The sequence below is a fragment of the Phyllobates terribilis genome, unplaced genomic scaffold (assembly GCF_046119375.1).
Source record: "Phyllobates terribilis strain yellow unplaced genomic scaffold, ASM4611937v1 Scaffold_3__8_contigs__length_932513732, whole genome shotgun sequence".
Classification (NCBI taxonomy): Eukaryota; Metazoa; Chordata; class Amphibia; order Anura; family Dendrobatidae; genus Phyllobates; species Phyllobates terribilis.
In genome coordinates, this window is record NW_027362763.1 from 646,237,977 (window position 1) to 646,264,024 (window position 26,048).

Consider the following 26,048-nt stretch of genomic DNA (forward strand, 5'->3'; position numbering starts at 1 on the left):
GCACTGATGCCCAGAATCTTTATGAGTCGGTTCCAGGACCAGACGCAGAAGGTTCTGACCATAATGTAGACCCTCATTCCCAAACTGTAACTCCTGTTGGTGGAGACAATGAGGAAGACGATGATGAGACTCAAATACCTGATTGGAGCGACAACTTTAGTTTTTTGTCAGGGCAGGAACAGGTTGGCTCTGAGGACGACGGGTGAGAGAACACACAGGGTGATGATGATGAGGTTGGAGATCCCACTTACTGTCAACCCACAGTCAGCCAAGAGATGAGGTCAGCAGAGGAGGTGGAGGAGGATGCTAGTGACGACGAAGTCAGGTTGCGCCTTCCTGGACAGAGACGTAGTACTGGAAGCACGTCAGCAACTGCATCCTCAAACACAACTCTGCCTCTGACCACAAGTCGTGGTGGCTCTTCAGGTCGCATGGGTGCTAAGCCTTGCATAGCCTGGGCATTTTTTCAGATCGATAAGGATGACCCAACTCATGTTATCTGTAACATTTGTCAGCAAAAGCTAAGTAGAGGCCAAAAAATACATAGTTTGAGTACTTCATGCATGAACCGGCACATGGACATGAAGCATAAGTTGCAGTGGGAAGCTCAGTGTGCTACAATGCGGCCTAGCCGGCCGGGCTAATCACCGTCTGCCATATCTTGTGCATCCGCGGCCTCTTCATCCTCTGTGACTGGGGGGACAGCAGTCACACCTGTTTTGGGGCGCAGACCTGCCACCTCTTTACCCGCAACAGCCAGAGTGATTGGCAGGTCATCATTTTCTTTGGAGGTGGTAACACCAGCTGGTGTTGAGCGCTGTCCAACATCGATAGCACCACCTTTGGATCAAGGCAACCTAACATGTCCGCCTGCATCTTCCTCACAGACCAGCAGTTTGCCGGGGACACCCTTATCAACCCCGTCTAAGCACAACAGCCAGCCCTCGGTCCCTCAGATGTGGACAAGTAAAAGACCATTTCCTCCTAGCCATGAGAAAGCTAAGAGGTTGAATTTCTCAATTTTTTAGCTGTTGGCTACAGAAATGCTGCCTTTCCGCCTGGTGGACACAGAGGATTTTCGAGACCTTATGTCCGTCGCAGTGCCCCAGTACCAGATGCCCAGTCGGCACTACTTCTCAAAGAAAGGTGTGCCTGCGCTCCACCAGCATGTCGCACACAACATCACCGCTTCTTTGAGAAACTCTGTGTGTGACAGGGTGCATTTCACCACAGACACTTGGACGAGTAGGCATGGACAGGGGCGTTACATGTCGCTGACTGGGCACTGGGTAACTATGGTGACAGCAGGACAAGGGGCTGCTGTCCAAGTCTTGCCGTCCCCACGAGTTGTGCGTCAATCCTCTTTATCACAAAGTTCCTCCACTGCTTCTGCCTCCTCAACCTCCTCTCGGTCCTCCACCTGCACCCAAAGCCTGTCTGGTCATGCCACAAGCTTTCTAACTGCGCAGAAGGGATCCTGCACACCTCCTTACTATGCTGGCAGTAGGGCTCAACGTCATCAGGCGGTTTTTACTTTGAAATGTCTGGGAAATGTGAGTCACACAGCTAAGGAGTTGTGGTCAGCTCTGGAGAACCAGTTTCATGAATGGTTGTCTCCACTGGACCTGAAACCAGGGAAGGCCGTGTGCGACAATGCTGCAAACCTCGGTGCGGCCCTTCACCGGGGCAATGCCTTGTATGGCTCACGTGTTGAACCTGGTTGTCCAGCAATTTTTAGCCCACTATCCCGGACTAGATGGCCTTCTGCAGAGGGCACGGTCGCTGTGTGCTCACTTCCGCTGTTCGCATCCCGCAGCTCAGCGACTTACATCTCTACAGAAGTCGTTGGGCCTGCCACTTCACCGGCTAAAATGCGATGTGCATACCCGGTGGAATTCAACTCTGCACATGTTGCAGCGACTGTGGCAGCACCGACAAGCCCTGGTGCAATACGTTCTGACGTATAGCCTGGGCCAACGAGATCCAGAGGTGGGGCAAATCACGCTGGAGGAGTGGTCTCAGATCAGGGACCTATGCACCCTTCTGCACAGTTTTAAAATGGCGACGAAGATGTTTAGTGCTGACGATGCCATTATCAGCATGACTATTCCGGTGATTTACATGCTGGAGCACATGTTAAACAGAATTCGGAGTCAGGTGGTGGCACAAGAGGAGGTGGAGGAAGTAGAGGAGGAGGAGTTGTATGCGGAAAGGCTATCATCTGCAAGGTCCAGACGGTCGGCAGGCATGTGAGGGTGGGGGAGATGGTTTTACCAGGGCGCATGGAAGCAGCCAAACTAGTGAGGAAGGTGCAGGAGCCCAGGAAGAACTGAAGGACGAACTGATGGAAGACTCATCAGATGAGGGAGACCTTGATCACATTTCTGTTGTGCGTTTTGGGGGGAGAGGACAGAGGAAGGAAGCATGATTCTTACCTCACCACCAACACAACAGGGACTTGGTGCTCCTGGATGCGCAAGACACATGAGTGCCTTCTTGCTGCACTACCTGCAACATGACCCTCGAATTGTGAGAATTAGAAATAATCCTGACTACTGGGTTGCCACACTGTTAGATCCCCGGTACAAAAGTAAATTTGCAGAAATTATTCCTGCCATAGAAAGGGATGCACGCATGCAGGAGTATCAGCAGAGACTGTTGCAGAATCTTACATGTGCTTTTCCACAAAACACCAGTGGTGCACGTAGTGAATCTCACAGTTCCAACTTGCCAACCGTGGGACCGTCGAGTGTTCAGCACTCAAACCGTAACAGAAACACAGTATCTGCTGGTAACAGCAATTTTGCGGAATCATTTCACCACTTTTTTAGCCCATCCTTTGCAATGCCACAGGAGACAAGAAGTCTGACACATAGTCAACGCCTAGAGACGATGGTACAGGAGTATCTCCAAGTAAACATTGAAGCCATGACTGTGTCACTGGACCCTTGCTCTTTTTGGGCTTCCAATCTGGATAAGTGGCCGGAGCTCGCCACTTACGCCTTGGAGATCTTGTCATGCCCCGCAGCCAGCGTTCTGTCTGAACGTGTGTTCAGCGCTGCTGGTGGTGTGCTGACAGATAAGCGCACGCGGCTCTCCACTGATAATGTAGACAGACTCACGTTCATAAAGATGAACAAATCATGGATCCGAAACGACTTTTCTACCCCTGTGTCATCCTGGGGAGAGTGAAAGCTTGATGATTTGTTAAAATCACCTCACCAACCATTTTAAGCTTTCAAATTACTAATCATGTTTATCTGTATCTTGGCTGGAAAATTATTTGGGCTTTGTAGCAGTGTGCAGTACTGATTCTATTAGGCCATCTATACTAAGCTCCACCAGATTTAAAATTACTAATCATGTTTATCTGTATCTTGGCTGGAAAATAATTTGGGCTTTGTAGCAGTGTGCAGTAATGATTCTATTAGGCCATCTATACTAAGCTCCACCAGATTTAAAATTACTAATCATGTTTATCTGTATCTTGGCTGGAAAATAATTTGGGCTTTGTAGCAGTGTGCAGTACTGATTCTATTAGGCCATCTATACTAAGCTCCACCAGATTTAAAATTACTAATCATGTTTATCTGTATCTTGGCTGGAAAATAATTTGGGCTTTGTAGCAGTGTGCAGTAATGATTCTATTAGGCCATCTATACTAAGCTCCACCAGATTTAAAATTACTAATCATGTTTATCTGTATCTTGGCTGGAAAATTATTTGGACTTTGTAGCAGTGTGCAGTACTGATTCTATTAGGCCATCTATACTAAGCTCCACCAGATTTAAAATTAATAATAATTTTTAGCTGCATCTAGCCAGGAAAATAATTTTGGGGCTCCTAGATGCGCAAGACACATGAGTGCCTTCTTGCTGCACTACCTGCAACATGACCCTCAGATTGTCAGAATTCGAAGTAATCCTGACTACTGGGTTGCCACACTCTTAGATCCCCCACACTCTTCGATCAACCTTTTCATTTTAATAAAGAACAAAAAAATGGTCATTTTTGAAATTCTAAGCATTAGCAGGTTATTACAAACTGAAATCAAACAGTTTTCAACTCGAAACTTTATTCTAGGTGATGTTACATTTGAACATAGGACCCCTTGTTCGAAAGGAGCTTCTGAACTCTCTCGTCCATTGAATTTGTCAGGTTTTGGATGGTTTCTGCTTCAATTGTTTTGCATGAGGACAGAATACCCTCCCAGAGCTGTTGCTTAGATGTGAACTGCCTCCCGCCATCATAGACACTCCTTTTGATGATGCTCAAGAGGTTCTCAATGGGGTTGAGGTCAGGGGAGCATGGGGGCCACACCATAAGTTTGTCCCCTTTTATGCCCATAGCAGCCAGAGATGCAGATGTGTTATGTGCAGCATGAGACGGGGCATTATCATGCATGAAAATGATCTTGCTGCGGAATACACGGTTCTTCTTCTTGAACCATGGAAGGAAGTGCTGTTTGAGAAATTCAACATACATTATGGAGTTCATCTTTACCCCTTCAGGGATCCTAAAGGGGCCGACAATCTCTCTCCCCATGATTCCAGCCCAAAACATTACTCCACCTCCTCCTTGTTAGCGCCGTAGCCGTGTTTGCATGGGGTGTCCATCAACCAGCCATGCTCCACTCCATCCATCTGGACCATCGAGCGTTGCACGGCATTCATCGGTGAACAAAACAGTTTTGAAGTCAGTCTTCATGTATTGTTTGGCCCACTGGAGCCGTTTCTGCTTGTGTGCAGTGGATAGAGGAGGTCGACAGGATGGCTTACGCACAGCTGCAAACCTCTGAAGGACCCTGCATCTTGTTGTTCGGGGGACGTTGGAGGCACCAGCAGCTTCAAAAACTTGTCTGCTGCTATGACAAGGCTTTTTTGCCGCTGCTCTTTTAACCTGACGTAATTGCCTGTAGGAAAGAGTCCTCAATTTTCCCTTATCAGCACGCACACGTGTGTACTGTGAATCAGCTACATACTTCTTGATTGTGCGATGATCAGGATGAAGTGTCTTGGCAATGTTGATTGTAGTCATGCCTTGACCTAAACACTCCACAATTTGTTGCTTCTCAGCAGCCGACACATCTTTTTCTTTCCCATTTTGGCAGAAAATGTAGGCTGCTTAATAATGTGGGACAGCCTTCTTAAGTAGTCTTGCGTTTCATTGGACACACCTGCTAAACTAATTAGCACAGGTGTCTGCAATTGCTTACAGTGATATAAAGAGCCCTGACACACATCACCATCAATGAGTTTAACTGACAAACAAACAAATTCTTCCCTTATCACTCCTAAACACTTTTTGCATAATAATTTGGAACACAGTGTACATGTGCTTTTCCACAAAACACCAGTGGTTCACGTAGTGAATCTTACAGTTCTAACTTGCCAACCGTGGTCTGTATGGAGTTCAATAAAGGGCCCAAAATTAAGATAACATAGATGGGAGAGGTCTCTATGAATAGGAATTCCTAAGTATTTGATACCCTGTGAGGGCCAGGCAAAGGGAAAGTTGGACTGGATGGAATCCTATATGGATTTGGGGAGGGAGACATCGAGGGCCTCAGACTTCGCTGCATTGATTTTAAAATTTGACCATGTAACAAAGTGATCTATTTCAGCCATAACAGCAGGGATGGATATATGTGATTGAGTGATATATACTAGGACATCATCAGCAAATAGAGAGCACTTGTACTCGGTGCCTCCCACCTCAATCCACCTAATATTGGGGTTATGGCGAATTGATGAGTGCAGGTGCTCCGTCACTAGGATGTATAAGAGAGGGGACAGAGGACATCCCTGCCTTGTCCCATTGGTGATTATGAAAGGTGATGAAAATGTTCTGACGCGCCCCCTGGGCTTTGGGACACCCGGAGCCGGACCCTTTTTGGTGGATGCTGGTGGTTGTAGTCTCCGTGGCGGCGACCCGGTTCCGTGGCTCAGGGCGGTCAAACCAGTGGCGGAACTATTTATTTAGTTTTGATGTTTAAATGTCCGACTACGCCACCCGTGGATTGCGGTCAGAGTGAACCGCCGCTGCAGGGCAGACCGCTGAGGCTGGTGTTGTGGGTGCAGCAGAGCGTAGCATAACTCCCCACGGGAGGAGTATAGCCTCAGGGCAGTGTATGCGGAGGATGGGGGTGATGGTGCAGGGCAGCAGCAGTAACGACACGGAGTCAGTGATGCAGTCCAGGGCCTTTACTCACAGTTCTTATTATCCAGACCATGTCTGCAGGTAACGGCTGCCCACGTCGTACTGTGCTCACCAGGTGAGGGGCTCAGACAACTCCCAGATAACTTTGGAGCGCTTCACAGGACCCCCTTTGTGTGTCCTTTGTCTGGCCTTTCTTACCAATGCTTCTGTCCGGCTGCCTCGGGCCTCCTCTTGGTAAACTTGGCGCCAGTTTCCCTGACCCTATGTGGTGCCTTCCTAGCGGGTGTAGCGAGGGGCTGCGCCACATAAAATGTCACAGCCTCCGGTTTCTAGCTGAGGGTCGTTTCCCGCCTCCACTAGTTTGGGGGACCGGTCTCCCCCTTTGGCCCCTCCACGCAGGTGGATTCGGGCATGCGGTGGCGACACGCCCGTCCGCACCCCTGGGATCCCTTCGTTCCTCGAGCCTTCTCCGCTCCTCTTCCTTCCTTCTCCCTCTTCCAGGCCTGGGCCTCTGTTACTAGGCCCGCCTCCGGAGCAGAGCTCATGCAGAGCCCCTGCTCCCTGTCACTTCTGCTCAGAGTTCTCTGCACTGAACTAAGATGGTGCCCACCTTTTATACTCCCTTCTCAATGCACCCAGGAACTGCTTCCTCCCTGCTCCTGCACTACAGGGTTCCCCTTCCTCAGTGTTCCCTCCCCCCACTCCAGCCAGGGACATGGACTGTCGTGCCCATCTCAGGGGCATATTGGTCGCCCTGCCCCACGGCAATGTGGTGTAATGCATGCAGGTGTCGGGGTCCTGATCCACACTCCATCCTTACCTGAGAGTGAGATATCACACCTCTGGGTGAGGTGCAATACCTCTGTAGCAACCGAGCCCTCGGGGTGCTACAGTTCCATTTATCTTCAGCCTAGGTGACGTATTGCGATACAGGGCCGTGATTTTGGCTATAAAAGGGTCCCCTAGACCCCTACCCCAAGCTTTTTAAGAGAATAATATATGGCGTGCCAGGAGACTCTATGGAATGCTTTCTCAGCATCCAACGAGAGTATCTAATTACAAATTTTTAACTGCATCTAGCCCAGGAAATACTTTGTGCCTAGTAGCAGTGTCTGCTAGTCAGCGGATTATCCCAGCTGTTAAGCAAGCTACACCACCTGTAGTTTGGACACTTAATTTTTTCAAAGGAAATGCTTCGGGACCCCGGGATACTCAGTGAAGAGCAGCAGGAGGCACCCCAAGGCATAGGGGCTGACACTGGCGGTAGGACGCCTTGCGGTGGACAGCCGAGCTCGATCCTTATAAAAGCTTTTTAACTGCAGCAGCTTTAGTGGACGCTACTGGAGCTGGAATTACCGCGGCTGCTGGCATGAGACTTGCCCTCCAATAGATCCTTGTAAATGGATTTAAAGTGTATTCATTCAAATTAGAGAGACAAATTAAATTAAAAAGCTTAGAGCTGCCTCCACCACAGGGGGGCTCGCTCGACCCACCAGCGGACAGGCACCAGTATTGGGAGAGGGGGGCTGGCCGTCAGGGTCCACCGCGGCTCTGGCACAAATCCGGCGACACGGAGGTGGCACGGGCAGAAGCGGACTGAACGTGTCGGCTTCTCACTTTTTGGATTTTAGAAGGGCATAACATGCCTATATCTGTGTCTCCCCCTCCTTTTACTCCTCCATTTCTTTTCTTTTCGCATGACTATATGTACTTGTCACTTTTCCATGTGTTAGTTGTGTCTTCTGAGCAGTTTGTCAGCTTTTGGACACCTTTGAAGGTGTTTTCTATGTGTTTCTATGTGTTTTTGTTTGCCTGCCATTGGTTTTAACGGTGTTCGAAGGTGTTCGACGAACAGTTCGGCGAACACAAGGGTGTTCGACGAACCGAACCGAACTCGAACACTACGGGGGTGGCTCAACACTAGTTCCCACGCATGCGCTATGTTCCCTTCATGTGCGCTATGTTCCCCGCACGTGCGCTATGTTCCCCGTACGTGCGCTATGTTCCCCGTACGTGCGCTATGTTCCCCGCACGTGCGCTATGTTCCCCGTACGTGAGCTATGTTCCCCGCACGTGAGCTATGTTCCCCGCATGTGCGCTATGTTCCCCGTACGTGAGCTATGTTCCCCGCACGTGCGCTATGTTGCCCGCTATGTTTCCCGCACGTGCGCGATGTTCCCCTCACGTGCGCAGTGAAGCTGCGAACTACACAGCCTCACTGAGCACACGCGGGAAACAGAGCGTCATAGCGCATGCGCAGCGAAGCTGGTAATCACACAGCCTCACTGCGCAGGCACGGGACCAGCGGCCTGACATGGACAAATGCGCATGCGCCCCACAATAATAGCACTTGCCGGAAGCAATATTCAAACACATGGGCGGCGCCAGCAGTGACTGAATGCTGCGCCGCCCGTGACTGAATGAGAGAATCACACCCCTATGACTGAACGAGTGGGGAGGATATCAGTATATTAAAGGTTATAAAGTCATTATACCTGCACCAATTTTAATGAAAAAAGCTAGTGATGCACATTGCATGACTAACAATGCTATGGGGGCAGTGCAGATAGTTGCTAGGACGTGACAGGTTCCGTTTAAGGAAGAAAAAAAGTTCCCAAAGGTGGACAAACCCCTTTAACGTCATTTGTCTGATTAATAAGAAGTGACGTGGCCGAGTGACTGCACTCTCAGGGGAGTCACATCTCAGAGGGGAGTCACCATGGCCTGGATGTGATCGCTGCCTCGTTCCCCTCCCCCCTATATCTGCATCCATCGCTTCCTGCCAGAAGAGCACCAACAGAGTCTCATCCCCAGAAAAGTCCAAATCACATGTGTCCTCCTAGTTCTGCCATGGCGATAGTGGTGGGACTTCGAGAGTCTTCTGCAGTGATGTGACATCTGGGTCTGGAGGATCCCTTCTTTTCGTTTGTCTTTCGTTGTTCTGGGCACAGACCTGCTGTTCCACATCATTGATGATTTCGGGCAGGGGGACGTTGAGAGTCTCGGGGAGGAGTGCGGCCGTCAGCCCACAGATCACCGCCATGCTGCAGAATATCACCTTGGACAGAGGCGCCCAGAAGTCATCCAGCAATTTCATTAGTGGAGCAAGCGACACCCCAAGTCTCCCCAAAAATGATGTGTAACCGATGCCGTTCTGTCTGCAGGGGAAAGAAGGAAAGGTGAGAACCCCAACCCTAGAGTGACTCTCATAAGACCACCGCTGATGACAGAGCTGACCTTATAATACGGAGCCGTCTGGGGGCTGCCATGGTCTTTCTCCAGAGATGGGAGAATAGTCTGTAAGGCCCGATACATGACCCCAGATGTGTCAGACAGGTGAGGACCACCACTACCTCGGCTCTCTCCTCTCCGCGAGGCATTTTCATGAAATGTTGTAAGTTATAAGACTGGATGAGATGGGGTTTGTCCTTCAAATCACCTCACAGGGACTTTGGGATGCAGCGGTCTGTTTCTCCCTCCATCATGCGCCACCTATGTCGTCGAGTCCGCCCTAGTTGTAGCACCCTCATTCAGACCAGACTGGACCAGATAACACCCTCCGTCATTACGGCTGACCAGAAGACTGCTCAATGCCAGAAAGGGGCAGCAAAAGGAATTTTAGTTTACCTGACTTCCCCCGTATCTCCTCTCCTGGCGGACTCTCATCTGCCTTCTCACATGTAATCTGTCCTTCTCCACCGCTCACCTTCTTCTACCTGACTGCCTGCAATTCCACATTCTGCTGCCTGACCCCACCATCTCATATGTGCTGCTTGAAACCCCCTCCTCATGTTCTTATGCCTGACAACTGCCACACCCTCCTCATGGTCTTCCTGAAACTCCCATTTCTCACTTTCTGTACTGACCCCCTCCACCTCTTATAGTCTCCAACCAAACACCTGTATTTGTCACATTCTCCTGGCTGACAATCCTCTATTACATTTTTTTGCCTGGCAACCCCTCCTCACATTCTCCCTAGCTAGACCCCTGGTGGTCGCATAATCCTGCACGACACCCCCAGCTGTAGCATTCTCTCTTCAGCTCTGACGTTCTTATGCCCGACACCTCAGATCTCATGTTCTTGTCTCCAGCTCTCACGTTCTTTTGCCCGACACCCCAGTTCTCATGTTCTTGTGCCTGACACCCCTAGTTCTCACGTTCTCATCTCCAGCTCTCACGTTCTTTTGCCCAACACCCCCAGTTCTCATGTTCTTGTGACTGACACCCCTAGTTCTCACGTTCTCATCTCCAGCTCTCATGTTCTTGTGCCCGACACCCCCAGTTCTCATGTTCTTGTGCCTGACACCCCTAGTTCTCTCGTTCTTGTGCCTGACCACCCCAGATCTCATGTTCTTGTGCCCGACACCCCCAGCTCTCATGATCTTGTGCCCGACACCCCCAGCTCTCATGTTCTTGTGCCCGACACCCCCAGCTCTCATGTTCTTGTGCCGACACCCCAGCTCTCATGTTCTTGTGCCCGACACCCCCAGATCTTATGTTCTTGTGCCTCACACCCCTAGTTTTCACGTTCTCATCTCCAGCTCTCACGTTCTTTTGCCCGACACCCCCAGTTCTCATGTTCTTGTGCCTGACACCCCTAGTTCTCACGTTCTCATCTCCAGCTCTCACATTCTTGTGCCTACACCCCCAGTTCTCATGTTCTTCTGCCTGACACCCCCAGTTCTCACGTTCTCCTCTCCAGCTCTCACGATCTTGTGCCTGACACCCCTAGTTCTCACATTCTCATCTCCAGCTCTCATGTTCTTGTGCCCGACACCCCCAGTTCTCATGTTCTTGTGCCTGACCACCCCAGATCTCATGTTCTTGTGCCTGACACCCACAGTTCTCATGTTCTCCTCTCCAGCTCTCACGATCTTGTGCCTGACACCCCCAGTTCTCACGTTCTCCTCTCCAGCTCTCACGATCTTGTGCCTGACACCCCTAGTTCTCACGTTCTCATCTCCAGCTCTCATGTTCTTGTGCCCGACACCCCCAGTTCTCATGTTCTTGTGCCTGACACCCCCAGTTCTCTCGTTCTTGTGCCTGACCACCCCAGATCTCATGTTCTTGTGCCTGACACCCCCAGTTCTCACGTTCTCCTCTCCAGCTCTCACGATCTTGTGCCTGACACCTCCAGTTCTCACGTTTTTGTGCCTGACACCCCTAGTTCTTACATTCTTGTGCCTGACACACCTAGTTCTCCTGCCTGTGGTAGACCCCGATTTGCCAGCATACTTGCCTGATCACTGTAGGGTACAGCTCAGCAGTGTACAAGATGATGACCGTAAATGACGCCTCGGAAAAACCCTTCCCAATAATGGCTATCGTTGTTCTCAGTGGCTCCAGAGCTGTGGAACAAAGAAAAGGTAAATGGCAGGTGGAGCAATGTTCTGCAGTTGTCGCTGCGCCCATCACACATTCTGCCACTTTCCTGTCTACTCTCTGTTATGAGGGTGCTAATACTTTCGCCTGCAGTGTGCATACGTTGAGGGTTGGGATTCTCACCACTGGGGATGACCACGTTGGCTCCTATACATGCTCCAGTCATGACCAGGGTGAGGACTTGCGTCCTGCGACGTCCCAGGTAGTTCAGCACATGGTAGATGCCCAGCTTGGCGGGCACCTCCACCAGGGCGTACAAGGAGTGGGTGAGGAAGAGGTTGAGTCCAAAGCCAGAGATGTCCAGACTGATCCCATAGTAGGAGAAGGCCACACGGAACCTGCGGAAAGCATCAGTATGGAGGTCACGGCCCAGAGACAGGGATGAGCCGAGGGTCCATCTGGTTGTCACTCCAGGACATTCAGGCCGGCTGCACATGGAGCTTTTGGAGGCAGAAAACAGTTTTCATGAGGAATCCACAAGGGGAGGCGCTCCCTTATTGTCAGAGACTAGTTTTTCTCTGCAGTGGTTGTTCCCAGTGTTTTGCAACTTTTCCATCCATCTGTGTCAGATTTGGAGTGGACAGTGCGAGGCGACATGTCGCTCAGTATTTCCAGCAGCTAAATTCTGAAAACCTCATTGGAAAAAATTTGCTGTGCAAAAAACAAAGTGGATTGCCAGAGAAATCAATGGACAACGTTTGTAGGATACTATCCAGAAATCGACCTATATATAATGTGGGATGCACCCAATTCAATGCCAATACACACCGACCCCACAGACCTAGGTGATAGGGACAGAAAACCGTGGCAGTTACCCGGAAACCGTAGCAATTACCAGGAAATCGCGGCAGTTACCAGGAAACCGCGGCAGTTACCAGGAAACCGTGGCAGTTACCAGGAAACCGCGGCAGTTACCAGGAAACTGCGGCAGGAACCAAGAAACTGCGGCAGTTACCAGGAAACCGCGGCAGTTACCAGGAAACCGCGGCAGTTACCAGGAAACTGTGGCAATTACCAGGAAACCGCAGCAATTATCATGCCACCAAGAAATAAAATCACTTGTTATTTAGACATTTTGTAAAATGGGAAATGACATGCGTAAAAAAAAAGAGTGCCAAGGCGACGCGCGAGGTAATGAATCTATATTGATAATGCTGCAGAATACATCATGAAATAGTTCAGCACCATAGAAACAAGCCTAGTCCAGCCGTAAATAGGAAGAACTCCTTACATTGTAGCGTTATCGGTGTTATTCCTTACATTGTAGCGTTATCGGTGTTATTCCTTACATTGTAGCATTATCGGTGTTATTTCTTACATTGTAGCGTTATCGGTGTTATTCCTTACATTGTAGCGTTATCTGTGTTATTCCTTACATTGTAACGTTATCGGTGTTATTCCTTACATTGTAGCGTTATCAGTGTTATTCCTTACATTGTAGCGTTATCAGTGTTATTCCTTACATTGTAGAGTTATCAGTGTTATTCCTTACATTGTAGCGTTATCTGTGTTATTCCTTACATTGTAGCGTTATCTGTGTTATTCCTTACATTGTAGCGTCATCTGTGTTATTTCTTACATTGTAGAGAGTTATCAGTGTTATTCCTTACATTGTAGCGTTATCAGTGTTATTCCTTACATTGTGGCGTTATATGTGTTATTTCTTACATTGTAGCGTTATCTGTGTTATTCCTTACATTGTAGCAATATCGGTGTTATTCCTTACATTGTAGCGTTATCGGTGTTATTCCTTACATTGTAGCGTTATCTGTGTTATTCCTTACATTGTAGCGTTATCGGTGTTATTCGTTACATTTTAGCGTTATCGGTGTTATTCCTTAAATTGTAGCGTTATCTGTGTTATTTCTTACATTGTAGCGTTATCGGTGTTATTCCTTACATTGTAGCGTTATCGGTGTTATTCCTTACATTGTAGCGTTATCTGTGTTATTCCTTACATTGTAGCGTTATCTGTGTTATTTCTTACATTGTAGCGTTATCGGTGTTATTCCTTACATTGTAGCGTTATCGGTGTTATTCCTTACATTGTACAGTTATCGGTGTTATTTCTTACATTGTAGCGTTATCTGTGTTATTTCTTACATTGTAGCGTTATCAGTGTTATTCCTTACATTGTAGCGTTATCTGTGTTATTTCTTACATTGTAGCGTTATCTGTGTTATTCCTTACATTGTAGCGTTATCAGTGTCATTCCTTTCATTGTAGCGTTATCAGTGTTATTCCTTACATTGTAGCCTTATCTGTGTTATTTCTTACATTGTAGCGTTATCTGTGTTATTTCTTACATTGTAGCGTTATCTGTGTTATTTCTTACATTGTAGCGTTATCTGTGTTATTCCTTACATTGTAGCGTTATCGGTGTTATTCCTTACGTTGTAGCATTATCGGTGTTATTCCTTACATTGTAGCGTTATCAGTGTTATTCCTTACATTGTAGCGTTATCTGTGTTATTTCTTACATTGTAGCGTTATCTGTGTTATTCCTTACATTGTAGCGTTATCTGTGTTATTCCTTACATTGTAGCGTTATCTGTGTTATTCCTTACATTGTAGCGTTATCAGTGTTATTCCTTACATTGTAGCGTTATCAGTGTTATTCCTTACATTGTAGCATTATCTGTGTTATTCCTTACATTATAGCATTATCTGTGTTATTCCTTACATTGTAGCGTTATCAGTGTTATTCCTTACATTGTAGCATTATCTGTGTTATTCCTTACATTGTAGCGTTATCTGTGTTATTCCTTACATTGTAGCGTTATCAGTGTTATTCCTTAGATTGTAGCGTTATCAGTGTTATTCCTTACATTGTAGCGTTATCGGTGTTATTCCTTACATTGTAGCGTTATCGGTGTTATTCCTTAGATTGTAGCGTTATCAGTGTTATTCCTTACATTGTAGCGTTATCTGTGTTATTCCTTACATTGAAGCGTTATCAGTGTTATTCCTTACATTGTAGCGTTATCGGTGTTATTCCTTACATTGTAGCGTTATCTGTGTTATTTCTTACATTGTAGCGTTATCTGTGTTATTCCTTACATTGAAGCGTTATCAGTGTTATTCCTTACATTGTAGCGTTATCGGTGTTATTCCTTACATTGTAGCGTTATCTGTGTTATTCCTTACATTGTAGCGTTATCTGTGTTATTTCTTACACTGTAGAGTTATCTGTGTTATTTCTTACATTGTAGCGTTATCTGTGTTATTCCTTACATTGTAGCGTTATCTGTGTTATTCCTTACATTGTAGCGTTATCTGTGTTATTTCTTACATTGTAGCGTTATCGGTGTTATTCCTTACATTGTAGCGTTATCGGTGTTATTCCTTACATTGTACAGTTATCAGTGTTATTTCTTACATTGTAGCGTTATCTGTGTTATTTCTTACATTGTAGCGTTATGAGTGTTATTCCTTACATTGTAGCGTTATCTGTGTTATTTCTTACATTGTAGCGTTATCTGTGTTATTCCTTACATTGTAGCGTTATCTGTGTTATTTCTTACATTGTAGCGTTATCTGTGTTATTTCTTACATTGTAGCGTTATCTGTGTTATTCCTTACATTGTAGCGTTATCAGTGTTATTCCTTACATTGTAGCGTTATCAGTGTTATTCCTTACATTGTAGCGTTATCAGTGTGATTTCTTACATTGTAGCGTTATCAGTGTTATTTCTTACATTGTAGCGTTATCTGTGTTATTTCTTACATTGTAGCGTTATCGGTGTTATTCCTTACATTGTAGCGTTATCGGTGTTATTCCTTACATTGTACAGTTATCGGTGTTATTTCTTACATTGTAGCGTTATCTGTGTTATTCCTTACATTGTAGCGTTATCTGTGTTATTTCTTACATTGTAGCGTTATCTGTGTTATTTCTTACATTGTAGCGTTATCAGTGTTATTCCTTACATTGTAGCGTTATCTGTGTTATTTCTTACATTGTAGCGTTATCTGTGTTATTCCTTACATTGTAGCGTTATCAGTGTTATTTCTTACATTGTAGCGTTATCTGTGTTATTTCTTACATTGTAGCGTTATCAGTGTTATTCCTTACATTGTAGCGTTATCTGTGTTATTTCTTACATTGTAGCGTTATCTGTGTTATTCCTTACATTGTAGCGTTATCAGTGTTATTCCTTACATTGTAGCGTTATCTGTGTTATTTCTTACATTGTAGCGTTATCTGTGTTATTCCTTACATTGTAGCATTATCTGTGTTATTCCTTACATTGTAGCGTTATCAGTGTTATTCCTTACATTGTAGCATTATCTGTGTTATTCCTTACATTGTAGCATTATCTGTGTTATTCCTTACATTGTAGCGTTATCAGTGTTATTCCTTACATTGTAGCATTATCTGTGTTATTCCTTACATTGTAGCGTTTTCTGTGTTATTCCTTACATTGTAGCGTTATCAGTGTTATTCCTTAGAATGTAGCGTTATCAGTGTTATTCCTTAGATTGTAGCGTTATCAGTGTTATTCCTTACATTGTAGCGTTATCGGTGTTATTCCTTACATTGTAGCGTTATCTGTGTTATTCCTTACACTGTAGCGTTATCTGTGTTATTCCTTAGATTGTAGCGTTATCAGTGTTATTTCTTACATTGTAGCGTTATCTGTGTTATTCCTTACATTGAAGCGTTATCAGTGTTATTCCTTACATTGTAGCGTTATCGGTGTTATTCCTTACATTGTAGCGTTATCTGTGTTATTTCTTACATTGTAGCGTTATCTGTGTTATTCCTTACATTGAAGCGTTATCAGTGTTATTCCTTACATTGTAGCGTTATCGGTGTTATTACTTACATTGTAGCGTTATCTGTGTTATACCTTACATTGTAGCGTTATCTGTGTTATTTCTTACATTGTAGCGTTATCTGTGTTATTTCTTACATTGTAGCGTTATCGGTGTTATTCCTTACATTGAAGCGTTATCAGTGTTATTCCTTACATTGTAGCGTTATCGGTGTTATTACTTACATTGTAGCGTTATCTGTGTTATACCTTACATTGTAGCGTTATCTGTGTTATTCCTTACATTGTAGCGTTATCTGTGTTATTTCTTACATTGTAGCGTTATCGGTGTTATTCCTTACATTGTAGCGTTATCGGTGTTATTCCTTACATTGTACAGTTATCAGTGTTATTTCTTACATTGTAGCGTTATCGGTGTTATTCCTTACATTGTAGCGTTATCTGTGTTATTCCTTACATTGTAGCGTTATCTGTGTTATTTCTTACACTGTAGAGTTATCTGTGTTATTTCTTACATTGTAGCGTTATCTGTGTTATTCCTTACATTGTAGCGTTATCTGTGTTATTCCTTACATTGTAGCGTTATCTGTGTTATTTCTTACATTGTAGCGTTATCGGTGTTATTCCTTACATTGTAGCGTTATCGGTGTTATTCCTTACATTGTACAGTTATCAGTGTTATTTCTTACATTGTAGCGTTATCTGTGTTATTTCTTACTTTGTAGCGTTATGAGTGTTATTCCTTACATTGTAGCGTTATCTGTGTTATTTCTTACATTGTAGCGTTATCTGTGTTATTCCTTACATTGTAGCGTTATCTGTGTTATTTCTTACATTGTAGCGTTATCTGTGTTATTTCTTACATTGTAGCGTTATCTGTGTTATTCCTTACATTGTAGCGTTATCAGTGTTATTCCTTACATTGTAGCGTTATCAGTGTTATTCCTTACATTGTAGCGTTATCAGTGTTATTTCTTACATTGTAGCGTTATCAGTGTTATTTCTTACATTGTAGCGTTATCTGTGTTATTTCTTACATTGTAGCGTTATCGGTGTTATTCCTTACATTGTAGCGTTATCGGTGTTATTCCTTACATTGTACAGTTATCGGTGTTATTTCTTACATTGTAGCGTTATCTGTGTTATTCCTTACATTGTAGCGTTATCTGTGTTATTTCTTACATTGTAGCGTTATCTGTGTTATTTCTTACATTGTAGCGTTATCAGTGTTATTCCTTACATTGTAGCGTTATCTGTGTTATTTCTTACATTGTAGCGTTATCTGTGTTATTCCTTACATTGTAGCGTTATCAGTGTTATTTCTTACATTGTAGCGTTATCTGTGTTATTTCTTACATTGTAGCGTTATCTGTGTTATTCCTTACATTGTAGCGTTATCTGTGTTATTTCTTACATTGTAGCGTTATCTGTGTTATTCCTTACATTGTAGCGTTATCTGTGTTATTTCTTACATTGTAGCGTTATCAGTGTTATTCCTTACATTGTAGCGTTATCTGTGTTATTTCTTACATTGTAGCGTTATCTGTGTTATTCCTTACATTGTAGCGTTATCAGTGTTATTCCTTACATTGTAGCGTTATCTGTGTTATTTCTTACATTGTAGCGTTATCTGTGTTATTCCTTACATTGTAGCATTATCTGTGTTATTCCTTACATTGTAGCGTTATCAGTGTTATTCCTTACATTGGAGCATTATCTGTGTTATTCCTTACATTGTAGCATTATCTGTGTTATTCCTTACATTGTAGCGTTATCAGTGTTATTCCTTACATTGTAGCATTATCTGTGTTATTCCTTACATTGTAGCGTTTTCTGTGTTATTCCTTACATTGTAGCGTTATCAGTGTTATTCCTTAGAATGTAGCGTTATCAGTGTTATTCCTTAGATTGTAGCGTTATCAGTGTTATTCCTTACATTGTAGCGTTATCGGTGTTATTCCTTACATTGTAGCGTTATCTGTGTTATTCCTTACACTGTAGCGTTATCTGTGTTATTCCTTAGATTGTAGCGTTATCAGTGTTATTTCTTACATTGTAGCGTTATCTGTGTTATTCCTTACATTGAAGCGTTATCAGTGTTATTCCTTACATTGTAGCGTTATCGGTGTTATTCCTTACATTGTAGCGTTATCTGTGTTATTTCTTACATTGTAGCGTTATCTGTGTTATTCCTTACATTGAAGCGTTATCAGTGTTATTCCTTACATTGTAGCGTTATCGGTGTTATTACTTACATTGTAGCGTTATCTGTGTTATACCTTACATTGTAGCGTTATCTGTGTTATTTCTTACATTGTAGAGTTATCTGTGTTATTTCTTACATTGTAGCGTTATCTGTGTTATTCCTTACATTGTAGCGTTATCTGTGTTATTCCTTACATTGTAGCGTTATCTGTGTTATTTCTTACATTGTAGCGTTATCGGTGTTATTCCTTACATTGTAGCGTTATCGGTGTTATTCCTTACATTGTACAGTTATCAGTGTTATTTCTTACATTGTAGCGTTATCTGTGTTATTTCTTACATTGTAGCGTTATCAGTGTTATTCCTTACATTGTAGCGTTATCTGTGTTATTTCTTACATTGTAGCGTTATCTGTGTTATTCCTTACATTGTAGCGTTATCAGTGTTATTCCTTACATTGTAGCGTTATCTGTGTTATTTCTTACATTGTAGCGTTATCTGTGTTATTTCTTACATTGTAGCGTTATCTGTGTTATTCCTTACATTGTAGCGTTATCAGTGTTATTCCTTACATTGTAGCGTTATCAGTGTTATTTCTTACATTGTAGCGTTATCAGTGTTATTCCTTACATTGTAGCGTTATCAGTGTTATTCCTTACATTGTAGCGTTATCTGTGTTATTTCTTACATTGTAGCGTTATCTGTGTTATTCCTTACATTGTAGAGTTATCAGTGTTATTCCTTACATTGTAGAGTTATCTGTGTTATTTCTTACATTGTAGCGTTATCGGTGTTATTCCTTACATTGTAGCGTTATCTGTGTTATTCCTTACATTGTAGCGTTATCAGTGTTATTCCTTACATTGTAGTGTTATCAGTGTTATTCCTTACATTGCAGCGTTATCAGTGTTATTTCTTACATTGTAGCGTTATCAGTGTTATTCCTTACATTGTAGAGTTATCTGTGTTATTTCTTACATTGTAGCGTTATCTGTGTTATTCCTTACATTGTAGCGTTATCAGTGTTATTCCTTACATTGTAGCGTTATCTGTGTTATTCCATACATTGTAGCGTTATCTGTGTTATTCCTTACATTGTAGCGTTATCAGTGTTATTCCTTACATTGTAGAGTTATCTGTGTTATTTCTTACATTGTAGCGTTATCTGTGTTATTCCTTACATTGTAGCGTTATCTGTGTTATTCCTTACATTGTAGAGTTATCAGTGTTATTGCTTACATTGTAGCGTTATCTGTGTTATTCCTTACATTGTAGCGTTATCAGTGTTATTCCTTACATTGTAGAGTTATCTGTGTTATTCCTTACATTGTAGCGTTATCTGTGTTATTCCTTACATTGTAGCGTTATCTGTGTTATTCCTTACATTGTAGCGTCATCTGTGTTATTTCTTACATTGTAGAGAGTTATCAGTGTTATTCCTTACATTGTAGCGTTATCAGTGTTATTCCTTACATTGTAGCGTTATCGGTGTTATTCCTTACATTGTAGCGTTATATGTGTTATTTCTTACATTGTAGCGTTATCTGTGTTATTCCTTACATTGTAGCAATATCGGTGTTATTCCTTACATTGTAGCGTTATCGGTGTTATTCCTTACATTGTAGCGTTATCTGTGTTATTCCTTACATTGTAGCGTTATCGGTGTTATTCGTTACATTTTAGCGTTATCGGTGTTATTCCTTAAATTGTAGCGTTATCTGTGTTATTTCTTACATTGTAGCGTTATCGGTGTTATTCCTTACATTGTAGCGTTATCGGTGTTATTCCTTACATTGTTGCGTTATCTGTGTTATTCCTTACATTGTAGCGTTATCTGTGTTATTTCTTACATTGTAGCGTTATCGGTGTTATTCCTTACATTGTAGCGTTATCAGTGTTATTCCTTACATTGTAGCGTTATCGGTGTTATTCCTTACATTGTAGCGTTATCTGTGTTATTTCTTACATTGTAGCGTTATCAGTGTTATTCCTTACATTGTAGCGTTATCTGTGTTATTTCTTACATTGTAGCGTTATCTGTGTTATTCCTTACATTGTAGCGTTATCAGTGTCATTCCTTACATTGTAGCGTTATCAGTGTTATTCCTTACATTGTAGCCTTATCTGTGTTATTTCTTACATTGTAGCGTTATCTGTGTTATTTCTTACATTGTAGCGTTATCTGTGTTATTTCTTACATTGTAGCGTTATCTGTGTTATTCCTTACATTGTAGCGTTATCGGTGTTATTCCTTACATTGTAGCATTATCGGTGTTATTCCTTACATTGTAGCGTTATCAGTGTTATTCCTTACATTGTAGCGTTATCTGTGTTATTTCTTACATTGTAGCGTTATCTGTGTTATTCCTTACATTGTAGCGTTATCTGTGTTATTCCTTACATTGTAGCGTTATCTGTGTTATTCCTTACATTGTAGCGTTATCAGTGTTATTCCTTACATTGTAGAGTTATCTGTGTTATTTCTTACATTGTAGCGTTATCGGTGCTATTCCTTACTTTGTAGCATTATCTGTGTTATTCCTTACACTGTAGCGTTATCTGTGTTATTCCTTACATTGTAGCATTATCTGTGTTATTCCTTACATTGTAGCGTTATCAGTGTTATTCCTTACATTGTAGCATTATCTGTGTTATTCCTTACATTGTAGCATTATCTGTGTTATTCCTTACATTGTAGCGTTATCAGTGTTATTCCTTACATTGTAGCATTATCTGTGTTATTCCTTACATTGTAGCGTTATCTGTGTTATTCCTTACATTGTAGCGTTATCAGTGTTATTCCTTAGATTGTAGCGTTATCAGTGTTATTCCTTACATTGTAGCGTTATCGGTGTTATTCCTTACATTGTAGCGTTATCGGTGTTATTCCTTAGATTGTAGCGTTATCAGTGTTATTCCTTACATTGTAGCGTTATCTGTGTTATTCCTTACATTGAAGCGTTATCAGTGTTATTCCTTACATTGTAGCGTTATCGGTGTTATTCCTTACATTGTAGCGTTATCTGTGTTATTCCTTACATTGTAGCGTTATCTGTGTTATTTCTTACACTGTAGAGTTATCTGTGTTATTTCTTACATTGTAGCGTTATCTGTGTTATTCCTTACATTGTAGCGTTATCTGTGTTATTCCTTACATTGTAGCGTTATCTGTGTTATTTCTTACATTGTAGCGTTATCGGTGTTATTCCTTACATTGTAGCGTTATCGGTGTTATTCCTTACATTGTACAGTTATCAGTGTTATTTCTTACATTGTAGCGTTATCTGTGTTATTTCTTACATTGTAGCGTTATGAGTGTTATTCCTTACATTGTAGCGTTATCTGTGTTATTTCTTACATTGTAGCGTTATCTGTGTTATTCCTTACATTGTAGCGTTATCAGTGTTATTCCTTACATTGTAGCGTTATCTGTGTTATTTCTTACATTGTAGCGTTATCTGTGTTATTTCTTACATTGTAGCGTTATCTGTGTTATTCCTTACATTGTAGCGTTATCAGTGTTATTCCTTACATTGTAGCGTTATCAGTGTTATTCCTTACATTGTAGCGTTATCAGTGTTATTTCTTACATTGTAGCGTTATCAGTGTTATTTCTTACATTGTAGCGTTATCTGTGTTATTTCTTACATTGTAGCGTTATCGGTGTTATTCCTTACATTGTAGCGTTATCGGTGTTATTCCTTACATTGTACAGTTATCGGTGTTATTTCTTACATTGTAGCGTTATCTGTGTTATTCCTTACATTGTAGCGTTATCTGTGTTATTTCTTACATTGTAGCGTTATCAGTGTTATTCCTTACATTGTAGCGTTATCTGTGTTATTTCTTACATTGTAGCGTTATCTGTGTTATTCCTTACATTGTAGCGTTATCAGTGTTATTTCTTACATTGTAGCGTTATCTGTGTTATTTCTTACATTGTAGCGTTATCAGTGTTATTTCTTACATTGTAGCGTTATCTGTGTTATTCCTTACATTGTAGCATTATCTGTGTTATTCCTTACATTGTAGCGTTATCAGTGTTATTCCTTACATTGGAGCATTATCTGTGTTATTCCTTACATTGTAGCATTATCTGTGTTATTCCTTACATTGTAGCGTTATCAGTGTTATTCCTTACATTGTAGCATTATCTGTGTTATTCCTTACATTGTAGCGTTATCTGTGTTATTCCTTACATTGTAGCGTTATCAGTGTTATTCCTTAGAATGTAGCGTTATCAGTGTTATTCCTTAGATTGTAGCGTTATCAGTGTTATTCCTTACATTGTAGCGTTATCGGTGTTATTCCTTACATTGAAGCGTTATCTGTGTTATTCCTTACACTGTAGCGTTATCTGTGTTATTCCTTAGATTGTAGCGTTATCAGTGTTATTTCTTACATTGTAACGTTATCTGTGTTATTCCTTACATTGAAGCGTTATCAGTATTATTCCTTACATTGTAGCGTTATCGGTGTTATTCCTTACATTGTAGCGTTATCTGTGTTATTTCTTACATTGTAGCGTTATCTGTGCTATTCCTTACATTGAAGCGTTATCAGTGTTATTCCTTACATTGTAGCGTTATCGGTGTTATTCGTTACATTGTAGCGTTATCTGTGTTATTCCTTACATTGTAGCGTTATCTGTGTTATTTCTTACATTGTAGAGTTATCTGTGTTATTTCTTACATTGTAGCGTTATCTGTGTTATTCCTTACATTGTAGCGTTATCTGTGTTATTCCTTACATTGTAGCGTTATCTGTGTTATTTCTTACATTGTAGCGTTATCGGTGTTATTCCTTACATTGTAGCGTTATCGGTGTTATTCCTTACATTGTACAGTTATCAGTGTTATTTCTTACATTGTAGCGTTATCTGTGTTATTTCTTACATTGTAGCGTTATCAGTGTTATTCCTTACATTGTAGCGTTATCTGTGTTATTTCTTACATTGTAGCGTTATCTGTGTTATTCCTTACATTGTAGCGTTATCAGTGTTATTCCTTACATTGTAGCGTTATCTGTGTTATTTCTTACATTGTAGCGTTATCTGTGTTATTTCTTACATTGTAGCGTTATCTGTGTTATTCCTTACATTGTAGCGTTATCAGTGTTATTCCTTACATTGTAGCGTTATCAGTGTTATTTCTTACATTGTAGCGTTATCAGTGTTATTCCTTACATTGTAGCGTTATCAGTGTTATTCCTTACATTGTAGCGTTATCTGTGTTATTTCTTACATTGTAGCGTTATCTGTGTTATTCCTTACATTGTAGAGTTATCAGTGTTATTCCTTACATTGTAGAGTTATCTGTGTTATTTCTTACATTGTAGCGTTATCGGTGTTATTCCTTACATTGTAGCGTTATCTGTGTTATTCCTTACATTGTAGCGTTATCAGTGTTATTCCTTACATTGTAGTGTTATCAGTGTTATTCCTTACATTGTAGCGTTATCAGTGTTATTTCTTACATTGTAGCGTTATCAGTGTTATTCCTTACATTGTAGAGTTATCTGTGTTATTTCTTACATTGTAGCGTTATCTGTGTTATTCCTTACATTGTAGCGTTATCATTGTTATTCCTTACATTGTAGCGTTATCTGTGTTATTCCATACATTGTAGCGTTATCTGTGTTATTCCTTACATTGTAGCGTTATCAGTGTTATTCCTTACATTGTAGAGTTATCTGTGTAATTTCTTACATTGTAGCGTTATCTGTGTTATTCCTTACATTGTAGCGTTATCTGTGTTATTCCTTACATTGTAGAGTTATCAGTGTTATTGCTTACATTGTAGCGTTATCTGTTTTATTCCTTACATTGTAGCGTTATCAGTGTTATTCCTTACATTGTAGAGTTATCTGTGTTATTCCTTACATTGTAGCGTTATCTGTGTTATTCCTTACATTGTAGCGCTATCTGTGTTATTCCTTACATTGTAGAGTTATCAGTGTTATTCCTTACATTGTAGCGTTATCGGTGTTATTCCTTACATTGTAGCGTTATCGGTGTTATTCCTTACATTGTAGCGTTATCGGTGTTATTCCTTACATTGTAGCGTTATCGGTGTTATTTCTTACATTGTAGCGTTATCTGTGTTATTCCTTACATTGTAGCGTTATCTGTGTTATTCCTTACATTGTAGCGTTATCAGTGTTATTCCTTACATTGTAGCATTATCTGTGTTATTCCTTACATTGTAGCGTTATCGGTGTTATTCCTTACATTGTAGCGTTTTCTGTGTTATTTCTTACATTGTAGCGTTATCTGTGTTATTCCTTACATTGTAGCGTTATCAGTGTTATTCCTTACATTGTAGCGTTATCTGTGTTATTTCTTACATTGTAGCGTTATCTGTGTTATTCCTTACATTGTAGCATTATCTGTGTTATTCCTTACATTGTAGCATTATCGGTGTTATTCCTTACATTGTAGCGTTATCTGTGTTATTCCTTACATTGTAGCGTTATCGGTGTTATTCCTTACATTGTAGCGTTATCAGTGTTATTCCTTACATTGTAGAGTTATCAGTGTTATTCCTTACATTGTAGAGTTATCTGTGTTATTTCTTACATTGTAGCGTTATCTGTGTTATTTCTTACATTGTAGCTTTATCTGTGTTATTCCTTACATTGTAGCATTATCTGTGTTATTCCTTACATTGTAGCATTATCGGTGTTATTCCTTACATTGTAGCGTTATCTGTGTTAATCTTTACATTGTAGCGTTATCAGTGTTATTCCTTACATTGTAGCGTTATCTGTGTTATTCCTTACATTGTAGCGTTATCGGTGTTATTCCTTACATTGTATCGTTATCAGTGTTATTTTTTACATTGTAGCATTATCAGTGTTATTCCTTACATTGTAGCGTTATCAGTGTTATTTCTTACATTGTAGCGTTATCAGTGTTATTCCTTACATTGTAGCGTTATCAGTGTTATTCCTTGCATTGTAGCATTATCGGTGTTATTCCTTACATTGTAGCATTATCGGTGGTATTCCTTACATTGTAGCGTTATCAGTGTTATTCCTTACATTGTAGCGTTATCTGTGTTATTCCTTACATTGTAGCGTTATCAGTGTCATTTCTTACATTGTAGCGTTATCTGTGTTATTCCTTACATTGTAGCTTTATCAGTGTTATTCCTTACATTGTAGCGTTATCAGTGTTATTCCTTACATTGTAGCGTTATCTGTGTTATTCCTTACATTGTAGAGTTATCTCTGTTATTCCTTACATTGTAGCGATATCAGTGTTATTCCTTACATTGCAGCGTTATCAGTGTTATTTCTTAAATTGTAGCGTTATCTGTGTTACTCCTTACATTGTAGCGTTATCGGTGTTATTCCTTACATTGTAGAGTTATCCGTGTTATTCCTTACATTGTAGCGTTATCGGTATTATTCCTTACATTGTGGCGTTATCAGTGTTATTCCTTATATTGTAGCGTTATCAGTGTTATTCCTTACATTGTAGCGTTATCAGTGTTATTTCTTACATTGTAGCGTTATCTGTGT

At 41.7% G+C, this 26,048-nt stretch overlaps 1 protein-coding gene across 1 annotated transcript in view; it reads right to left on the reverse strand.

Moving 5' to 3' along the window:
* Window positions 1–11,395: 11,395 nt before the first annotated feature.
* SLC22A7 (solute carrier family 22 member 7) overlaps window positions 11,396–26,048 on the reverse strand; it is a 246,886-nt gene continuing 232,233 nt past the window's right edge. Inside the window, exon 9 of the mRNA XM_073673276.1 lies at window positions 11,396–11,507. Coding sequence (XP_073529377.1) covers window positions 11,420–11,507 — 88 coding nt within the window. The 3' untranslated portion in view covers window positions 11,396–11,419. The remainder of the gene's footprint in view (window positions 11,508–26,048) is intronic.